The sequence below is a fragment of the Leucoraja erinacea genome, chromosome 8 (genome assembly GCF_028641065.1).
Source record: "Leucoraja erinacea ecotype New England chromosome 8, Leri_hhj_1, whole genome shotgun sequence".
Classification (NCBI taxonomy): domain Eukaryota; kingdom Metazoa; phylum Chordata; class Chondrichthyes; order Rajiformes; family Rajidae; genus Leucoraja; species Leucoraja erinaceus.
Genome location: NC_073384.1, coordinates 27,909,016 through 27,929,986, shown reverse-complemented (window position 1 = coordinate 27,929,986; position 20,971 = coordinate 27,909,016). Strand labels below are relative to the sequence as shown.

Genomic DNA, 20,971 nt, shown 5'->3' with positions numbered 1-20,971 from the left:
AAAAGACCAAGTCTCTATGGAGAAGATCAGCTGCTAGCTGGTACATTGGTATATCATAATCAGTAGCATCATCATACTCCTCAGACTGCAACCAATAAGCAACTCTGTACACGTTGTTTTTCCTCAATTTTTCAATTTTAGAAAAAAAGGTAGAGATTATAAAGTTAAACGCTAAAACAAATAGTAAATACTAAAAAAGAAAATCATCTTTAATCAAAATTCAATTACTAGATATAAACATCTATCCATTTCTTAAATAGCCTAAGTGTCCAAAGATTATTCACAAATAATTCACAATATAACATGATTTTTATATCTAATTTACATTAATTTATAGGCCAAATGGAAGGAATTTAGTGTTCAATTGCTGTAAATAAATGCCCATTTAAATCGGCTTTCTAGTGGGTTCCTGTGAACGCGCTGGTTTAGAACGTTCACATCGCGCTGGATTAGTGCCCTCAAATGCCGAGAAAAATACTGCGGGATATAAAAAGCCCAAAATGAACTACTCGCTATAGAAAACTTTATTTACAGGGTTATATACACGCCCCATTTAATGTAAAAATAAGGTACATACCTTTAATTGTTTGCTTTATAAAACCCTGGGGCTGCGAGAGGTTGCGGAGTGAGAGAGTGATTATAAAATTATTATAACTATTATTCGTGGCCTATAAAACTAATAATACCTTTTGCGACCGGGTCTTGCAGCGATTTTTCGTTAATGATTTACTAGGCTGAACATGTGCGATTAGAACAGCCTAGTAAAAATCGCGTTTTAAACCCGCCCCCTCCAAACAGTGCCAAAACGCGGACATGGCTTTGGGCAGATTCCCAATGATGATTCAGGTAGGTTTTGTAACATACCTACATTTATTTAGTGGTTCTCGTATGCAGCACCTATTGCCCTTGGCCGCCTTGGTGGAAGTGGTTACATGTTTGGAAGGTGTTGTTGGAGTAATCTTGGTGAATAACTGCAGTGCAATTTGTCGATGGTACACACTGCAGCAAAACAAGCTGGAGGCTCAATTCAGTAAAGCGATACATCTCTACCAGATGAGCTCAATGCTTTCTACACCTGTCTTGAACAGACAAACAAAATTCTACTGTGGCACATTCTGCCTCCAATGCCTACTGGCTCTGTCCCATACAGTCAGATCTGATTTTCACAAGAGGAAACTCTTTGAAGGTGGCCGGCACGGATACAGTCTCAGCATAGGTCCTGAAATTGTGTGCCAATCAACTGGCCACATACTTCATCGACATCTTCAACCCCTCACATCAAAGGTCTAAAAAACCTCATCTACCTCGAGCAATCCTCCATCATTCCAGTCCCTGAAAAAAATAAAGTGACCTGTCTCAATGACTACCTCCGAGTAGCTCTAACATTGAAGTGGTCTGAAAGATTGATAATCTCCCAATCAAAACCAATCTCGCAAGCATTCTTGACCCTTGGTAATATTCGTACGGGAAAAAAATAGATCTGTGGAGGATGCCGTCTCTCTTGCATTACATTCAGCTCTGGATCACCTTAACAATAAGAACATCAATTTCAGGATACTGTAATGAAAGTTCAGCCTTCAAAACCAAATCAGATCATCCCTGAACTTCTTGACCTTGGCCTTGGGGACAACAACTAGTTTTGGACTTCTGGACTGGCACATGCCAGTCTGTTAGTTAGTCACGTCAGTCATAACATTTCTTCCACCCTGTCCCTCACAAATGGTGACACTCAGCATTGTGTACTCAGTCCCTGTACGCTTATGGCTGTGTGGTCAAATATAACCCTAATCTAGATTATCTAATTCTACTCTGAGGGTGCTGATTGATTTACTTTCTAACAATCCTATAGACAGCGAGTTCCAGATTTTCACCACTCACTATTTAAAAGAAATCCTCAAACCCAACGATACCTTTTGCTCAACAATTTGAATATAGGTCTCTTGTCTTTGAGGTGTCCGCAACAAAAACACTTCCCAATTTTCCACCATGATGCTGCCTGTCCTGCTGAGTTACTTCAGCATTTTGTGTCTATCTTCGGTTTAAACCAACGTCTGCAGTTCCTTACAACACACTTCCTACCATTTACCATGCCTAAACTTGCCATGACCTGTGCATCTTATTAAAGATTTTGTTAACCTTTGACGACCCCCAGAGAATGATCCCGACATCTCCAGCGTAGCTTCATAGTTTAAATCCCTCATTCTGCAACCATTTTAGTAAATCTCTCTACACCTTAATCCTTTCTAAAGCGTGTAGACTAGAGCAAGGTAAAGCTTGGAATAAGCGGTTTGTATTATAAGGAAAGATTATTTCTGCTGGAGTTTAGAAGAGCAAAAGGTAATTGAAACAAAACATCATGTGTGGTCTTGACAGAGTGGATGTGAAAAGAATGCTTCCTCATGAGAGAATGTAGAACTGAGAGTCAGGTTTTTTATAATTAAAATGTCATTCATTTCAGACAGAGGAAGTTTTTTTTTTGATCAGTGGGGTTGAGAATCATTGAGACATACAGCATGGAAACAGACCATTCAGCCCAACTCATCCATGCCTATCTAAGCTAGTCCCATTTGCTTGTATTTGACACATTTCCCTCTGAACGTTTTCTGTCTATGTACCTGTCCAAATGATTGTAAAAGGTGTTATTAAACTATTTCTTAAAGAGAGGTGGAAGCTGAGTCTGAATATTCTTAGGTCGAGGTAGACAGATACACGATAAGCAAATGTGTGAAAGATTACTGGCAGTGTATGGGAATATGGAATTGAGGTTACAATCAGATGATCGTATTAAACGCTGGAGAAAGCTTGCATGGTCAAGAATCTGGTTCCTGCTACTAATTCAGATGATTTTGTGCAATTGGATGCAGTATTCCATTTGTAGTCTAACAGGTATTGTGCAACCTAACCATCCGGACAATATAAGTTTGTGCGTAGAATAACAGGGGTAATGTTGGTTATTGTCATACAAACAGTTTCAATGGTGTGAAGTTTAATACGACTAATTTACCCCTAGATCAGTGAAAGGTGACAGTATCACAGCGTGATATTCTCCCTGGCTCCTAAATGAATTTGGTGTAAAACAGAGAAGGGTAATGGCTCTTTGAAGTTATAGCTACTACTTTTTCATCAACTGAAATCCATCATCATTACCAGACGAGATTTGTGGCTCAAGCGTAGTTCACAGAAGTCGACTTGTTGATGTTCATTAGAAAACCGTCAGTAGTAAAATTGGACTCTGGAGGGATATGAGGAGGAGTATGAAATGAAACCAGTCAACTGGAGGTAGCTGTGGAACTTCACTGTGAGGTATAATTTTGGCAGTTTGCTTTACGGTGTGTTTCTAGAGACTTCCATCAGCTGCTATTTGTGATGCAAATTAATTACTGCTTGCTTGCCGATGGGATTTTGTGTTGTTTTTGGGTCAGGTTTAATAAATACTACTAGTCCTCAGGCTTGGCTTGCGTTTGGATTGGTTATGCTGGACCAGGTTTCAATTATTATATACCCAAGCAGAACTGCGAGACAAATATCTGAAGATGTTCTTGAAACCCAATGTATTTTGGAAGTGATGCACAAGTGTTGCACAGCATTAAATTGTGTCCATTTGCAAATCTGGAATAAGTAAGTAAGTTTATTGGCCAAGTATTCACATACAAGGAATTTGCCTTGGTGCTCCGCCCACAAGTAACAACATGACATACGGTGACAGTTACGAATGACTCAGAAAACACTAAACATTAATAATAATAAAACATTAATGATAAAACACCGTTGATCAAGCATGTGAACCAACAAAATACCAGATCAAAGGGAGGCTACAGATTTTTGACTGTTGAGTAGAGCAACTACTCGTGGATAAAAACTGTTTTTATCTGGCTGTGGCAGCTTTGACAGTCTGGAGTCGCCTTCCAGAGGGAAGTGATTCAAAGAGTTTGTGGCCAGGGTGAGAGGGGTCAGAGATGATCTTGCCCGCTCGCTTCCTAGCTTTATTTGGTGAGTAATATATATTTCTCTTCACAGGAAGGAATCTCTGCTGCGATGTTCTCAGTGTAAGATGGCAAGATATTGCAACGCCACGTGCCAGGTAAGCAGTTATATAGAATCATAGAGATTAGGTGTGTGAGGAAGTTATTGGTAGGGTAACAAAGTGAATATTGACACCATCATCTCAAACAGGTGGCTGGCTGAATCAGGGGTGGAAAACCTTTTCATGTTGGAATGCTGCATTAAGTTAGCTGTAATCTAATAAAAGCCCTGTCCCACTGTACGAGTTCATTCAAAGTGTTCTTCTGAGTTTGCCCTGATTCGAACTTGGAGATTTACGGTAATGGTCGCTCGTCGGTACTCGGGGCTCTCGTGGACATTTTTCAACATGTTAAAAAATTTCACGAGTCTTCCCGAACTTACCTGCGATTAGCATTACGAGCCGCTAAGAGATGTCCCCGAGCTCCAACGTACCCGCTACGTTCATTCTCTGTGCCTACCACGAGTTTGATTTTTTTTTTAACTCGGGAGAGCTCTTGAATGAACTCGCATCGTGGGACAGGGCCACAAGGCTGCATCCAAGAAACTTCAATTAGATATACTTCAGAATGTAAGTTATTTTGTAAAAATCTTACTATGTATTAACTTCAATAAAATGAAAAAAAAGTGTTAATTCTAACGTTAACTAACCTTTTAATGACTTTGTTGTGACTGCTTTATGTGGGAAAGCATTTGAATATTTGGTTGCAACATGGAGGTACGCAGTTTCAGCTCATCTTCTAGATGGTATTCGTTATTTGTGACCTTAAGGACATCTTGTTTTGGGTTAGGTAGGAGAATGTAGATTCGCAGCAATAAGAGGTTGAAAAGCAAGAAAGCATTTTTCGTGCATGTTGCCGAAGACGTGGGTATTCCATTGCATTTTTCCATACTTCAATCGGATCTTTCTTAGTGTCAAATAAGGACTTTAAAATGTCATCTTCTGAGAGCTCAATCAATTCCATCTGTAGTTCTGTAGGAGCCTTGGAGACATCACCTAGGTGAGGTTGAAATGCTAATTTGAGTGTGATGTCATGATTCTCAATGTCAGCGAACCTTTCATTGTATCCTTTAATTAATAAGTCTATAACAGCTGCGTACTCTTCAAATGATTCGCATGAATCCTCTTGCTCATCAATGACCTTCGCTAACTGGGGAAAATGTTCATCCGAAATTTCATTTTGAAGAAGAGTTTTGAAAAAAAATATAGCTTTTTTCAAAATGCTTGTATTTTTTGCCATATATCATATATAGTTTTGAAAACATCTGAGTTTTGATGCAAAGGTTATGGAATCGAGCTGGGTCAAGGAAGTAGAAGTACAAAGATAGACACAATATGCTGGAGTAACTCAGCGGGACAGGCAGCATCTTTGGAGGGAAGGAATGGGTGACGTTTCAGGTCGAGACCCTTCATCAGACTGATGTCAGGGAGTGGATAGTACAGAGATAAAATGTAGTTGGATACAGTAAGACTGGTTGGAGAACTGGGGAGGGGATGGAGAGAAAGGGAGAGGGCTACTTGAAGTTAAAGAAGTCAATGTTCATACCGCTGGGGTGTAAGCTACCCAAGCGAAATATCAGGTGCCGTTCCTCCAATTTGCGCTGGGCCTCACTCTGACAACGGAGGAGGCCCAGGACAGAAGGTCAGTATGGGAATGGGAGGGGGGAGTTAAAGTGTTGAGCAACCGAGAGATTAGGTAGGTTTAGGCGGACTGAGCAGAGATGTTCAGCGAAACGATCGCCGAGCCTGCGCTTGGTCTCGCCGATATACAGGGGTCCACATCTGGAACAGGGGATACAGTAGATGAGATTGGAAGAGGTGCAAGTCCACCACAAGTAGTTGTACAAGATCTCTTTCTTTGGATGAACAGGTTTGAGGGGCAGAATCAGTTCAATTCTCAATCATTTATTGGATGATTTTATCAGCTGAGACCTTGTGCTCATTAATGTATCTTTTTGGATTAAAGGATTTTTCACAGTTTTCAAAACGCTTGTATCCTAGGGTGCGTGGGTTTATAATTCTGAATATAGAACTAACCAATGCGCAGAGCTTGTGTTGAGGTGTTTTGTTTGCCACTGAAACTCTAGAAATCTCAGGGTCAAAAAAAGATTCCTAGCAGATATATGGAGAAATCGTACTGAAATTAAAATCTGAAAATGGTCTGAAGGTGAAGCCCTCAGTTGGAATGAAAATGAAAATACCGCCTGTGGTTTGAAGGAAGATATAGAATAATTGATGGAATTCAAATGCATGGGGAGAAATAGCATTATATATTGGAAAGTGGTCTGGGAGCTGAACCCTCCACAGATCAAAATGCCTTAATCAACATTACTAAAACAATTACAAAAACTCTGCTTTTTGTAGGGTGTTTTCCTCACAGTTTAGCTGCTGTGCTTTCTTAGATTGCACTATGGACCGAGTTATAAAAGTATTTCAATGTCCATGAGGCGTTTTGACAATGATCACTCACTGTGACAAAGAAAAAAAGTGAATTTTCTTTATCTTGTCCGTATTGGAGGAGAATTTATTTACCAAGTTTCCCATTTTTAACACTAATGTTTTTGTGTTGGATGAGGAATGTTGGAGTCGGATGACTCGAACCCATATACTTGTACCAAGGGAATCATTGGGGAATCAGAAAGCTCTCATCTGGGGCTTGGAAGAGCAACAGTGGGCCTTTACTCTCCCATGGAATTCCATCAATGCATGAAATCCTCTTGATAGACAATCCCTCTTCCTGACCTGGTCACCTCCAATTCCATCCTAGCCTCCCCTTCTGCTCACCTGCTGACTAGATGTACTGGAGCATGAACATTGAATTCTTCAGTTTTAAATATCACCGCACCCCATTTTTTTTCTCTTCTTCTCCTTCGATTACTGTTTATCCATTGCTGAAGCTAACATATATTTTGAATGGGGATTAGAGTTTGCTTTTGGTGACTGAGGCCTACTGTGTAAGGGCACAATTTCCCAGTTTGTTATCAAGATTAATATCACCTTGCAGCAGCCATGGGTAGCAGACCTACCAAGAGGCTTAAAAGATTTTTTACTGAGGTCGTTTTCCATAAATATGTCAGAATTACCTGATCTTGTAAAACACTTTTTTAGTCCAGAAGCATCTTCGTCCAAAGGCTTTTCAAGTGTTAGCTCAGCCTGCTGATGGTGCAGGTGAGGGAATTGGCAAGATTACGCTGCTGTTTTCAATGGGTTACATTTCTGTCTTTGTGTGGAGTGAGGCGCACTTGTTACCCAGCTTCTTGTGTAATAAAATCCCCTTCTATTTCGTACGACAGACATCTCCTTGTGTGGCCGGACTGCGTTCAATCTGCTTCTTTTATTCTTGTCCATGCAGAAAAAGTTCAATGTTTCAATTCACTTCTGTACTTTCTCTACACCTATCACCATTTATGTTTATTTTTTAATTTTAATTATTTGTCCATTTCTTTCCCAAAAGTCTTTTTTACTTATTAAAACGCTATCATTCTCCGGGCATTCATTAATGCTTTAAATAACTTAACTAAATGAAATAAAAACAGAAAATATTGGAACCACACAGGTCAGGCAGCATCTGTACAAAGAGGAGTTAACATTTCAGGTCAAATAACCTTCATCAGGACTCGGTGAAATATATGTTTTAAAATAACTTTCTTCCTTCAGATATTGGTTATTAAGTTTCTGAGTATTCACATCTATCTTTGGTCTCAAGATGGTTCACTCAGCCATTAAAATATATAGTCCCTCTTTTTCCTCCCTTCCAATTCATGAATATACAGGCGACAGACGGATCATCTGTAGGCATAAGTGATTAGTTTATGCAGGCATCATGTACGCCTGTTCCTCTACTGTGCCATTCTAAGAGTATGAACTCTTAACCTGAAAGGGTCCTAACCTGAAATATCACTTGTCTATTTCCTCCATAGATGCTGCCTGACCTACTGAGTTTCTCCAGCACTTTCTGGGTTTGCTGATCATTCCAGCATTTACTGTGCCATTTGACTTTATTCCTTCTATTACTTCTAGTCCTTCAATTGGCTGGAACCAACAGTCTGAAGTTGGCCCATCTGGGCCAAGAACTTCTCATTGGTCATCAGAAATACTTGTGTGGACTCGCGGAAAGGGATTGGCCTCCCAGTAGGGGACACCGTGAGAGTCCCAGGTGTGTCACGGATAAATGAAATTATTTCCAGTTTGAACGTTATTTGATTTCACTTTTTCTAAATATTTTTGTAGCTACAAACGACACTGAAATCTGTTCATGTTTAGGGCATGTTAAAAACCATTTTTCATTGTGGAGACAGAAGCCATAGTGGCCTGGCATCTGCTGGAACTGCCACACGCCCTGTGATGCCCTGCCAGCAAGCTCGCTGAAAGTCACGACTTTCAAGTTAATGTGCAAGAGGTCAGGCTTGAGTGAAGGATTTGTTCAGATGCACAGGATTGTCTCATTGTAGCACAGCATGAGTGTAAACCCGTTGGACTGATGTCATAGCTGTCAAGTTATTCCGGTAGTTAATGAGCACTCTGTCCAAGGTGAAGTTGAGTCCTATTTTGAGGTTCGTCTTCCCTGCCTGCCCTGCTGTTCATCTACATGTGCTGAGGGTGAAGACCTTGGTTGCACGATGAGACAAAAATACAATTGATGCACAGGATAAAAAGCTGCGGGCAAACAAGAAAGCACATCAGCTATTCTTGAGCAGGTTCACCTGATGACACAGTGGTGACATCTAATCGTTGTGAACGGAGTGAAATATGATAGACACAAAAAGCTGGAGTAATTCAGCAGGACAGGCAGCAACTCTGGAGAGAAGGAATGGATGACGTTTCGGGTCAAGACCCTTCTTCAGACCGAAATATGATACTTCTGCTTCTAAAACCATCATATCCCCTCCAATGATGTATAGATCATATTGAATGGCGGTGCAGGCTCAATAGTACTCCTAAATGGTTTATAATGAATGTTTACTTCATGTCAAGGCAAGCTAAGTCAAGTTTTGTTAACAAATGCACAAATATGGTGAGGTACAGGTACAGTCTGAAGAAGGGTTTCGCCCGAAACGTTGCCTCCAGCATTTTTGTCTATTTTTGTCTTCCTTCTTAAACAGGTACAATCTTGCTTGGATTTCCATGAAGGTTTTCTTATCAGTGTGGACTTGATTGGCATGAAATATTAGACTCTTCAATGCATTTCCCTTCCCGTTGCTCGCACATTTGATCAATATATTATAAAATGTATTATTATCAGCTACAATTTTTCTTTGACATAGGAAGTGATGATTCAACTCATCATCTTTGTGCTGACTCGCGGAGCAATTCCGATCCCCCAACTAATTTTCCGTGCATTTTTTCCTTTCCATCTTTTCATCAATTTTACTATCCACACTGTACCAGAGGTGCTTTACAGTGGCCAATGGACCTACCAATCCCCACGTTTTGAGAAGTGCGAGGAAACTGGAACAGCCAGAGGAATTCCACACATCCTCGGGAGAACATGCAAACTACGCGCGGACAGCATGAGGTCAGGGTTGAACCTGGGCCACTGGAACTGTGCAGCAGCAGCGCTACTAGCTGCACCACCATGCAATCTAAATATCCACCGACAATGTTGATCAGTTGACCCACTAGAAGGTGCTGTTGAATATTGTTAGCACCTGCATATGGAACTCTTCTGAGGAAATGTGGGTAATTCAGAGATCTGTGTGCTTTAGATGTGGTGCATTCATTGGAAAGTACAGGCAGTCCCCGGGTAATATAAATGAAGAAGTCCAAGATATTCAAAGTAAATCATTGTAGAAAGATGAGTGCACTCGATGGTTGTCTATCGTCTGTGGAAGAAGGAAATGCTGGCAAATCCCAGTGTCCAAAGTCGCACCTTCTCGTCAGTGAGGTCAATATATATATATTTCTGTAATCACTCAGCAGGTCGGGCAGCACCTGTAGAGAGAGAAGCAATGTCATCAGAACTTGGAAATGTTGGAGATAAAATAATTCAAGTTGCAGAGAAAGAGTGAGGGGCACAAAACAAAAATAAGGCCTGTGTAGGGGGGGGGGGGGGGGGGGGGGGGGGGGGGGGTTTGATGAGGATTGATGCAGTGGAGGTATTCACTGAGGGAGGACAGTCATGACTTGTGAAAAGTAAAAGGCACGTTTGGGAGATGTACAAATAGGAGGCGATGAAAGGAACCTGATTATTACCAGAAGTGAAAGATAGTGAAGGTTGAACATACAAATCTGGAATTGCTGATTATACAGAATTGTTGAATTAGTTGTTAAGTTTGCACGGTTGATATGTGACAAGGTGGAAAATACCAGAATCTGTGCTCAGCTCTTTTGCCTTAGCATGGTTTTTATTTATTATAGGGACAATGCACTTAAATGTCAATCCGTAACCTGGAGCAGGCATTGTCGTGAATTGAAGCGACCGACTCAGATTGCTTCTGTTAAGGGACATATTTTTCATTAATCTGAAGACTCTTGCTAGTGAAGGTCAGGTCCAGGTAGGCTTTGAAGTGTCCTCTCATTATATTGCTGCACAGTGAAACAAGCGTTGTAGTGTACCTGCAGGCTGTTAATAAAAAACGCCTTAATCCAGTTTTGCAAAGGCACCTTAGATTGAATAGTAACTGTATCTATGCTGGTGGCCTGGCTGTGTGTAACTGAGGTGTTTAATTTTGCTTTTCAAGCAGTCAGCAGGAAAAGTGTGAGGAGAAATAAACACTTTAAGCTGCATCTACAACGAATAGAGCTAGATTCTGCAGATTACTGTCAATCATCATCATATATCAATGGAAAACACGCAAGCACAATCAACCCACAGTCTGAAGAAGGGTCTCGACCCAAAATGTTATCCATTCCATCTCTCCAGAGATGCTGCCTGTCCCGCTAATTTACTCCAGCTTTTTGTGTCTATCAACCACAACTTAATCTGGGGTGTGTGTGATGTTTGGGCAGAAGGAGAAATTTTAACAGAATATCATCTCCTTGGAGATTGTTTTTTCTTTTAACGGGAATTTTTTGATGGGATTGAGGGGAGGATTTGTGGGGAATGATGATGGAACTAGTGGACAGGAGCAAACCGATGCTCCATTGTGAAATCTTACACCATCTCTATTCTCCAAGGAGCTCTAAAATCAGCTCCTTCTTCTAATTACTTCCACAAGGTTCTCCACCTTTCACTTTCTTCCTTTTATGTTGGGGAAGATTGGGTTAATGTATGAATGGCTTTTTGAGGGCTCTGGGCCGATACTCGCTGAAGTTTAGAAGGACGAGGGGGGGGGGATCTCATTGAAACTCACCAAATAATGAATGGCCTAGAGTGGACGTGGAAAGAATGTTTACAGTTATGGGAGTTTAGAATCAGAGGGCACAGCTTCAGGATGAAAGGATGTACCTTTAAAATGGAGATGTGGAGTCAGAAGGTGGTGAAGTAATGGAATTCATTGCCACAGGTGGCTATCGAGGCCAAGACATTGGGCATTTTTAGGGTGGAGAGTGATAGGTTTTTGATTGGTAAAGGTTATGAGGAGCAGCAGGAGAATAGGGTTGAGAGGGAACGATAGATCAACCATGATTGAATGGGGGTTTAGACTCAACAGGCCGAATGGCGTAGTTCTGTTCCTATGTCTTATGGTCTTATTTATAACCTACTTCTTGGATGTAGTTTTCCATTACCTTATTGCCAATACACTTCTTTCACAACATCCTTTTTTTTTGTGTCTCTATAAAACACTTTTGAATCATCCTTAGTAGCCAATATAAGAATGTACTGAGGCTGAGCTGGACAAGTATAGGCGAATGCAAGCAATGAAACGGATTCAAAGAATTATAATTTTACAAATAAGTTGTCGGGATACTGCGCTGGTGGCTAATTTAAATTCGATGTTGCCTGGGATATGAGCTGCAAAGCTTTTAAATGCAAAAGTATTACACTTCAGTAGGAAGACCAAAGAGAAAAAATATAAATTCTTTAAGCGTTCCGGAATGGAGAAAGTTTATGTTAAAAGCTACAGGCAGGCTGTGAAATTGATGCATTGGTTCTTGGATTTTATTAATATAGGCATATTAAGGAGGTGCTTTTAGGAAAAACACTGCGATGATTTAATTATTTTTAGTTGATACATATGATAAATAAAAATTCTTGACTCTTCATCTGCAGTATTCTGCCTAATTCTGGGCATCTCACTCTTGGAAGAATGGTAAAATGTGGAAGTGCAAAGAGATTTACAATAGAACAATTTCAATGATGAGGGACGTTAGTTGTATGGATAAATTGGGGAAAATTGAGTTGTTTATCTTGGAACCTAGGCAGTTGCACAAATCTCATAAAAATAGGTTTATTATGAAATGACTTGGATGGAGCCTTGAGCTGAATGGTTTGCTAGGCCAATGTTGTGGGTCTGGAGTCGCACACTGGCCAGGTAATTAGTGAGTTGGATTGCTTAGATTTAGTTTCATAGTGATTGTTACTGATACAATCTTTTTAAAATACCTGCTTGTAACCAAATTTCAGCTTCTTGCTTGCTTGGGCGTGATTTGAACTTGTATCGCTCAATCATGAGCACAGGCCTCTACAGTTTTAGACTGATTATTTAACTGCGATACTATCTTATCCTGGTTCTGATTTGCATGTTTGTTGAAAGTAGTTGAACTTACTATGCCAGAATAAAATTGGGATTTTCCTGCCATGTATTGCTCAAAACTACTCTTTATCCAAAGTATTTAGTAAATGTGCCCAGTTTTATGAGTGTTGTGATATCAGGGAATATTGTAGAATGTCGATCATAAATGAAAAAAAAAAAAAAAAAAAATGATTCAATTTATTGTCATTGTCAGTGTACAGTACAGAGACAACGAAATGCATTTTTAGCATCTCCCTTGAAAGGGAGACACAGGGCGTCGCGGTGTGCCCGCGCCTGCCGCCGTAACATTCCATTACAGGCAAAGGTGGGTGAAGTGTCTTGCCCAAGGACACAACGACAGTATGCACTCCAAGCGGGATTTGAACCGGCTACCCTCCGGTCGCCAGCCGAACTCTTAGCCCATTGTGCTATCTGTCGCCAACATAAATGTCTTGTATGTTATGTTGCCATGGTTACTTCTATGTTAAATCCTGCGTTATACATGTTGAACAAAAGACGATGAGCCATACACCTGCGATGAATCTTGGATCAACTTGTGCGTGTTTATTACACAAAGAAAAGTTAATGAGAAGTCACATGATCAACCACCCACTCGTGAAGAATTGATTGGGGAAGAAAGTCAGGAGTCGTTTTAAATTAAGTGGTGGTGGCGTGGTGTGACATTTATTGGGCATTAAAACATCTTAATTTGCAGTTCGATGTGAAAATGCATAATGGATTGCATTAATACTGCAGTCCATTAATCTGTGTTGTCATCTTGTTTCTTCTGATGTGCTGATGGCCACAACAGGCTGAGCATTAACTTTAACGTGTTAATCAGTCAGTGTTCCTGTGTAATTAAACACAAGAACTAACATGTGAAGAACTCGATCTGTTCCCAGAGGTGGGATCTTCCTGTCCTCAGGATCAGTGCAGGTGCTGGACGTGTGTAGTTGGGGTGAGCTAGTGGGCTGACAGGGAACACTGCCTTGTCCAGAAAACCTCAAGTAATTCAGCACTATTTGCGATGCTTCCATTCATCAAATTCATAATTCTGAGCAATGATTTGTTGTACGTTGCCTTTTGTTTTTTTTACCAGAAGAGTTTACTTCTGTTTTAGAAAGTTTATTATGAATTATATGTGGGTGATTCATCACTTACAGTACTGGTGATCACTGGACCACATCTTTAGTCTCACTTCTGTAATAAATGTTCTGTGGATTAGTTGGTTTGGGGCCACAGTACAAACTGCACATAATGCATGAAATGACAGAGAAATTCCATCCTTGAGATTAAGTTACTGTACTTGTAATCCAGATGCTTAGACTACTGATCTGGAAATAAGAGTTCAAATCCCACCCACCTCTACAGCTCTTAAATTTAAATCCCATAAATTCAATAAACTGGATTAAAAATAAAGATGCTGTGGGTGATGACCACAAAACTACCAGAATGTAGTTGGGCCACTAAAGAGTAAAATCTCTGTTCCTGTCATTTCGTATAGAATCATTTAAAAAAGAAAATCCAGATTACACCGATTTTTAAACAATAGGACAATATGCATTAACAACATTCTGCAGGAAAAAAATGTTCCCCATGTTTGCAGGAAACATTTTCCCCAATGTTCTCCATGTTGGGGGAGTCCAGAAACCGATCTCACAGTTTAAGAATAAGGGGTAGGCCATTTAGGACAGAGATTAGGATTTTTTTTTCACCCGAGAGTTGTGAATCTGTGGAATTTTCTGCCACAGAAGGCAGTGGAGGCTAATTCACTGGATGTTTTCAATAGAGATTTAACTCTTGGGGCGAACGGAATCAAGGGATATGGGGGAAAAAGCAGGAAAGGGGTACTGATGTTGGATGATCAGCCACGATCATATTGAATGGTGGTGCTAGCTCGAAGGGCCGAATGGCCTACTCCTGCACCTATTTTCCATGTTTCTATTCATGCAACATCCATGAGGGAGTCAGAAGGGTTTGGACAGTGAGAACGCTGTCATTTCTTACTAAAAGATTGGGAGCCAGATTTTGCAACATTAACAAAGGCTTTCAATGCTAATACTATTTATTATCAGGTAGATCTGAAAGCAACCACTGGTCCAGGCTTACAGGATTGTGTTAGACTGAAATGGCCCTGCAAGAAGTTTATGAGGATACAAGAGATTGCAGATACTGGTATACAAAAAAGGCCACAATGCTGGAGTATCTCAGAGGGTCAGGCAGCATCTCTGTACGACACAAATTGGTGTTGTTTAAGGTCATGAAGATGGCTTCTTGCTAGCAGCTCAGGACAGTCAGAAATGGACAGGGAATGCTAGCCTTGCTCACAATGTCCACATATGGAAAAATTGATTGTTTAATGCCTGACAGTTTGAGAGTTTGCTGAAGCTGGAAGTGCCGGCCCATTGCAATTGGCAGCATATGGTGCAGCTTATGTCCCTATTAATAAATAGACATGATGAGTAGCCAGCAACAGTGTGGAGCTACCACCATCATGTTTCCTGCTCCTTCTTTACCCCAGCCATCTGCATAGTAATATTGCGTATTTAAAGCGCACAATCTTCTCTGCATGAAAATCACCTATGATTTTCTTTGGATTTGAAGCCCTTAAAAAGACATATGGAAACTTTGGAATTCTTAATTGTTGCACTTTGTGATTCAGATGATGGATTGGGTCATGTTGTGAAATGAATTAATTGCTCTGCATTTATAGGCCAGTGTTTGAGTCAGCAATGAGAACCCCTCATGGACAGATGTCTTGGTATTGAGGTCTCTGCATTGTTGTGAATCCCATCGAAGGTGCAAGCCCTATGCCTGCTCCAGAACCGAAGCAATATTTTTATCGTTGTGCTACTACCTCCACTTAAGCCATTTTGTTTTAGACTCTGGAGATACAGCGTGGAAACAGGCTCTTCATTCCACCAAGTCCGCGCCGACCAGCAATCACCCTGTACACTAGCACCATCCCACACACTAGGGACAATTCACAATTTACAGAAGCCAATTAGCCTACAAGCCTGCACACCTTTGAAGTGTGTGAGGAGACCGGAGCACCAGGAGAAAAGCCACGCGGTCCCATGGAGAACGTACAAACTCTGTACATGCAGCACTTGTAGTCAGATTCAAACCTGGGTGTCAGGTGCTGTAAGACAGCAACTCTACCGCTGTGTCTCTGCCGCCACTGTGTGTTCTGTTGCTTCATCTGGGTATTGGCATCGATGTATCTTTGACAACCAGGCCTAACATCTCTAATGCTTTGTCCTTGGGAATGATCACAGTCTTCTTCAAACTACTTGTAACAAATCAGTTGACAGCAACTGCAAGGACTAACCTCATTGTGGATTGTCAAGTGCCAATGCTTCAGTAAAATCCATATTTGTTGTCATTCTTGGTTATTGTGGGCACTCTTTAGCTTTTACAAACAACACTGAAGTGATTAGGGAAAACCTGTAATGGCGAGGCTGATCACTTCCCAAATAACACCAACATGTCTGACATTTAATCTCTATTATGAAATGTTGCTTGTTACCAATGTCATATGTCAACAGTCAGTTTGGGGTTGTAACAACTGCTGCCTTCTATTCATACTTTCTGGAATATTCTCGTTAAATATAACAAACATTGTGGGGAAATCTTGTAATGTAATTGCTACATGAATCCGATAGTTTTCATATTACAATATACAAGTAAGCTGCTGATGTAATTAGTTTTGTACATTTTCATTGTCTTCTACGTCTTCAGGGTTTTGGTGTCAGTAGATGTGCAACCACATCAATGTGTGACTTGTTTCACTATGGTGAAGGTTTTAATTGAAGCAGGAACATCAATCATGCTTGACAGCTTAATAAAGATTCCATTTATCTCTGTGTATTACAGTTGAAGTACACCTTGAAGGGACTATTCAAATTAATTGCTGTACATTAGAACCAAAATCGGACTGCTGTCCATGGTGTTATGTATCCTTTACACGATCATTTATATTGGAATCAATGCCAAGCTCAGAGAGGATGCAGTTTAGCTTTGTTGAGTCTTTAGCTTTATAATTGACCATCTAATGCTCACTAACTTTCTTGTTCGACTACCATTCTGCCTTGTGGAATATATCCGCTGTAACTTGTCAATAGTCACGTGAGGTTTTGTTTTAATGAGTTTCTGATTCAAATCCATTTCTGAACGTTATCAATGGCTGGTGGTCATTAATTCAGTTTGATGGAAGCATTTACCTGTTATAACATTTCTACCTTGGGTCATTTGTGGATAGAGCGGTTCTTCGTGGCTGCAGCATAAGAGTCATACAATGGTTATCTTTGGCTTAGCGGCAGTGTAATGCTCATAGTCATAATCTTCCGACTTTTGTTGTGAGATTCATTCAATTCCACATATGTGATTTTATTGATTTAGAAACTGCTTTACCAACAATTGCTTGGTGACATGAGGTAAGATTATTCTCTTGGTGTAGTGTTGTAATGGTTTATTACACAGCACTCATTAAAATATGGTTTACTGTCTCTTTTTATCTTCCATCCATCCTCGTCTCCCCTCCTCTTTCCTTTTCATTCCCCCCTGTTCCTACTGTAACCTCTCCTGTTATTTTACCTGCCACTGTTTCCCCTTGTGTTTACATCCTGATCTCAAATTTCCTCCACATACATACTTTCAGTTTCGCAAAATAGAAAGTGCTAGAAGAACGAATTAACATTAATTGTTTTTATTTCTATCCATGGATGCTGCTTGACTGGCCGAGTAATTCCAGCATTTCTGTTTTTCTTTCAGATGCCATCATCTGCAGCTTTATTTGTTTTCCATTTTTCAACTTTCTCTCTCTCTCTCTCTCTCTCTCCACTCTCTCTCTCTCCATTTCTCTCTCTCCCTCTCTCTCCTTCCCCTCTGACCCACCGCGCATAACCAGATTTATTAAGTTGTATCTTTGCCCAAAACCTTCTAAACTGGAGCTGATCTCATGCAGTGTGTTATCAAGTGTAGATCACTCCCCGCTGTTTTCCTTGTTTAATTCATGCTCTGCGTTTCAGTAAAGTTACTACATTAATGTTAATTAATGCAGATTTTAGTCAATTTTGTATTGAAGCTTCAGGTCTGTGAGGAAGTGAATTGAAACATGTCTACTCATATTTCCTTCAGAATCCTTAATAGACATTTGTTGCATCAACGGGGAGGAGAAATAAATCAGAAAAGTTGTTGCTGCGTATCACTTATTGTTATATTTGGATGCAAATTATGTTGTTGCAATGTTTTGTAAACTTTATTTTGAATCAGCCTATTAATTTCCATGCCATGAATTGATCGATTGATGGTCGTCAATAAACGTAACAACTTTGTTTTTGAGTCCCTCCAGTTTGTCTCTGCAATGCCCTACATCTATTTGAAATCTCTACATTTCTAGCTTCCAGTACGTGCTCTGTATTTATTTAATCTTACTTTCAACATCAGCAAAGCCAAGGAGTTGATTGTTAACTTTGGGAAGGGAAAGCTGAGGAACCATACACCCGTCTTCATCAGGCGATGGTGATGGAAAGAGGCAACAGTTCAAGATTCTGGACGTCCACATCTCTGATAACCTACCCTGGACTCAGCATAATGATGCAATTACAAAGACAGCTCAACAACTCCTCTTTCTTCAGACGCTTGACAAGATATGGCATTTCATTGAATATTCTTTCCAGCTTCAACAGGTGTGCAGTGGAAGCATACTGACTGGTTGCATCATGGCCTGCTTCAGTAACTCGAACACCCAGGAAAGAAGGAGGCTGCAGAAAGTGGAGGGTATTGCCCGACATTGTCCTTGCACCATCATAGGGGTTTACGGAAAGCACTGCCTCAAGAGGCAATTAATATCATGAAAGACACACAACACCCTGGCCACACTTTAATCTTGCTCTCACCACCAGGAAGTAGGTACCGGGAGTTGAGAACTGTGACCTCCAGGTTCAAGAGAGGTTATTTCTATCAACCATCAAGGTCTTGATGGTTGATGGGAAGATCTGAAGCATAGCCATCCTTCAGTATTGAACTACGATGTATATTAAGATTGCATAATGTACTTTGGCTTGCACTATCATGGTGTGGTTTACAGGGCTGCCAACTCTCACGCATTGAGCGTGAGAATCACGCCTTTCGACAAATTCTTACGCTCTCACGCAGATCACAAATTTCTCACGCTCTGTCTAATATCAACTCCATGGGCTGCAGGTGTTGGAGAGCCGGGGCTGAGGGAGAGACGGAAGCAGAAGTAGTGGCGGAGTCAGATGTGGACGGGGAGCCGGGGCTGGCGAGTGTTTGCCGGGCTGGCGAGTCGCTCACTGCAGCTCTGGCCATGGAGCAGCCTCAGTTCAAGAGTCCTGGGCCGTCGGAGGCGTTGTGCAGCTGCCGTGAGAGTCGCTGCGCCGAATTCGCCTTGGTGACCGGCATGGATCAGGCTGTGGCTCGGTGCATTCTGGAGGACAACCAGGGGCTGCTGGAACTAAGTACCAAGCACTGGGTAGAATTGGTGGAATATAGTGGCTTTCAAATGGGGGTGGTTGGAGAAAGCATCCTGTTTGCCTGCTAGATTTTCACTTACTGTAACCCCAAAGCCAGCGATCAGTGATCACTCAGCCTCCCCACTTTCCAAAATGCTCCGTGGTCCCTGGTTCAGACAGAGAACACTGTCAGACGTGAGCGGGGAACTAAGGCCATGATCCCAATGCTCAGCGCATCATGTTTCGGAGTTGGCCAATGGTATTGATTTGTAATTAGTTGACAAAACATTAATTTATTAATCGGGAATGATATAAGTGTAATATTAAAATGACAGGTGTCAGGCTGTCACGGGGAAAATATACAAACTCTGTACAGTCAGCACACATAGTCGGGATCGAACCTGGGTCTCCGGCGCTGAATGTACTGTAAGACAGCAACTCTACTGCTGCTCCCCTTTGCCGTCACCATGCTGGTGAGAGATCTCCCCAGAGTGGTCTATGGTTGGTCATGCATAAGGTGGACTCTGAACACCAGCTTGGACCCTGGGAATCTGATGTCATCCTCCTGGTCATCGTATGTATCAGGATAAACCAGTCCTCCTAGACTAACCACACAGACACCTGTTGAATGTGGTTAGGCTTTCATGCTATAATGGATTATAAAACAAAGTTGAGCAGAATTGCTGGCAACAACGCACCTCTCCCAGACAAGATCAATGATTTATTTGCTCATTTTGAACAGAAGGTTGGTGGAATAATGTCACCTGCCCTGACAGTTTTGTGTGTACCTGTACCCATGGTCACCATTGTAGATGTTAGATTGGTCTTTCTGAGAGTGAAGCCGCTGTAGGTGTCTGGCACGGGTGGGGGTTTTGGCCTGAGGACCTACACTGAGCAGCTGGCAGGGGTTTTTACAGATATTTATAATCACATCCTATTCCATTCTGAGATTTCCACCTGGTTTAAGAAGACCACCATCATCCCGGCACTAAAGTAAAGCTTTAGTGACTATTGACCACTGGCTCTGACATCCATCATCATGAAGCATGTAAAGAGGCTGGAGATTGTACACATCAACTGAATTCATCTATTGCCACACAGGTAGATGACAGCTTCCATATCCCTGGCCTTCACTCATCCCTCGATCATCTAGATAACAAGGACAGCTACATTAGGCTCCAACATTGATTAATTAAGTTCTGCTTTCAACAGCATTATTCCAAACAAATGTATCTCCAAACCCCTGGACCTAGTGCTCAGCACACCCCTCTGCAACTGGATCCTCAACTTCCTACCCGTTAGGATAGGTGACTAAACATCCTCCATGATAATTCAGAACACCAGTGGCCAAACTCTGCTCGAAGTCTATTTACAAGTTTGAGATGACACAAGTGAAGTGAATGGATCGCAAATGACCAATGGCGTCCAGCAAGGAGATAGCTTTGTAGTATGATGTCAAGACAACAATCTCTCCCTCAGTGTCGGCAAAACAAAGGATCTGGTCATGGACTTCATGAAACATGGTGGCATAGACATCCCTGTCTGTATCAATCACAATGAAGTGGAGCTGGATGTAAGTTTCAAGTTCCTAGGTGTAAAGATCACCACCATTTTGCACTGGACCAACAAATCTGATGCTACAGTCAAGAAAGTGCACAGATGCCTCTACTTCTTTGAAAGTCAAAGGAAATTTGGCATGTCACCAATGACTCTTACTAAATTTAATTAATGAGCATAGAAAACATCCTATCCAGATGCATCACACCTTGGTATGGCAACTGCTCTGCCCAAGACCGCAAGAAATTGCAGTTATGAACACAGCTTAATATACAGTGACTTGCAAAAGTATTCATACCCCT

At 41.2% G+C, this 20,971-nt stretch overlaps 1 protein-coding gene across 1 annotated transcript in view; it reads left to right on the top strand.

The window, feature by feature from the left end:
* The window catches only part of smyd3 (SET and MYND domain containing 3), a 745,780-nt gene that overhangs the window by 158,097 nt on the left and 566,712 nt on the right, over positions 1-20,971 (top strand). Inside the window, exon 2 of the mRNA XM_055639282.1 lies at positions 4,018-4,081. Coding sequence (XP_055495257.1) covers positions 4,018-4,081 — 64 coding nt within the window. The remainder of the gene's footprint in view (positions 1-4,017; positions 4,082-20,971) is intronic.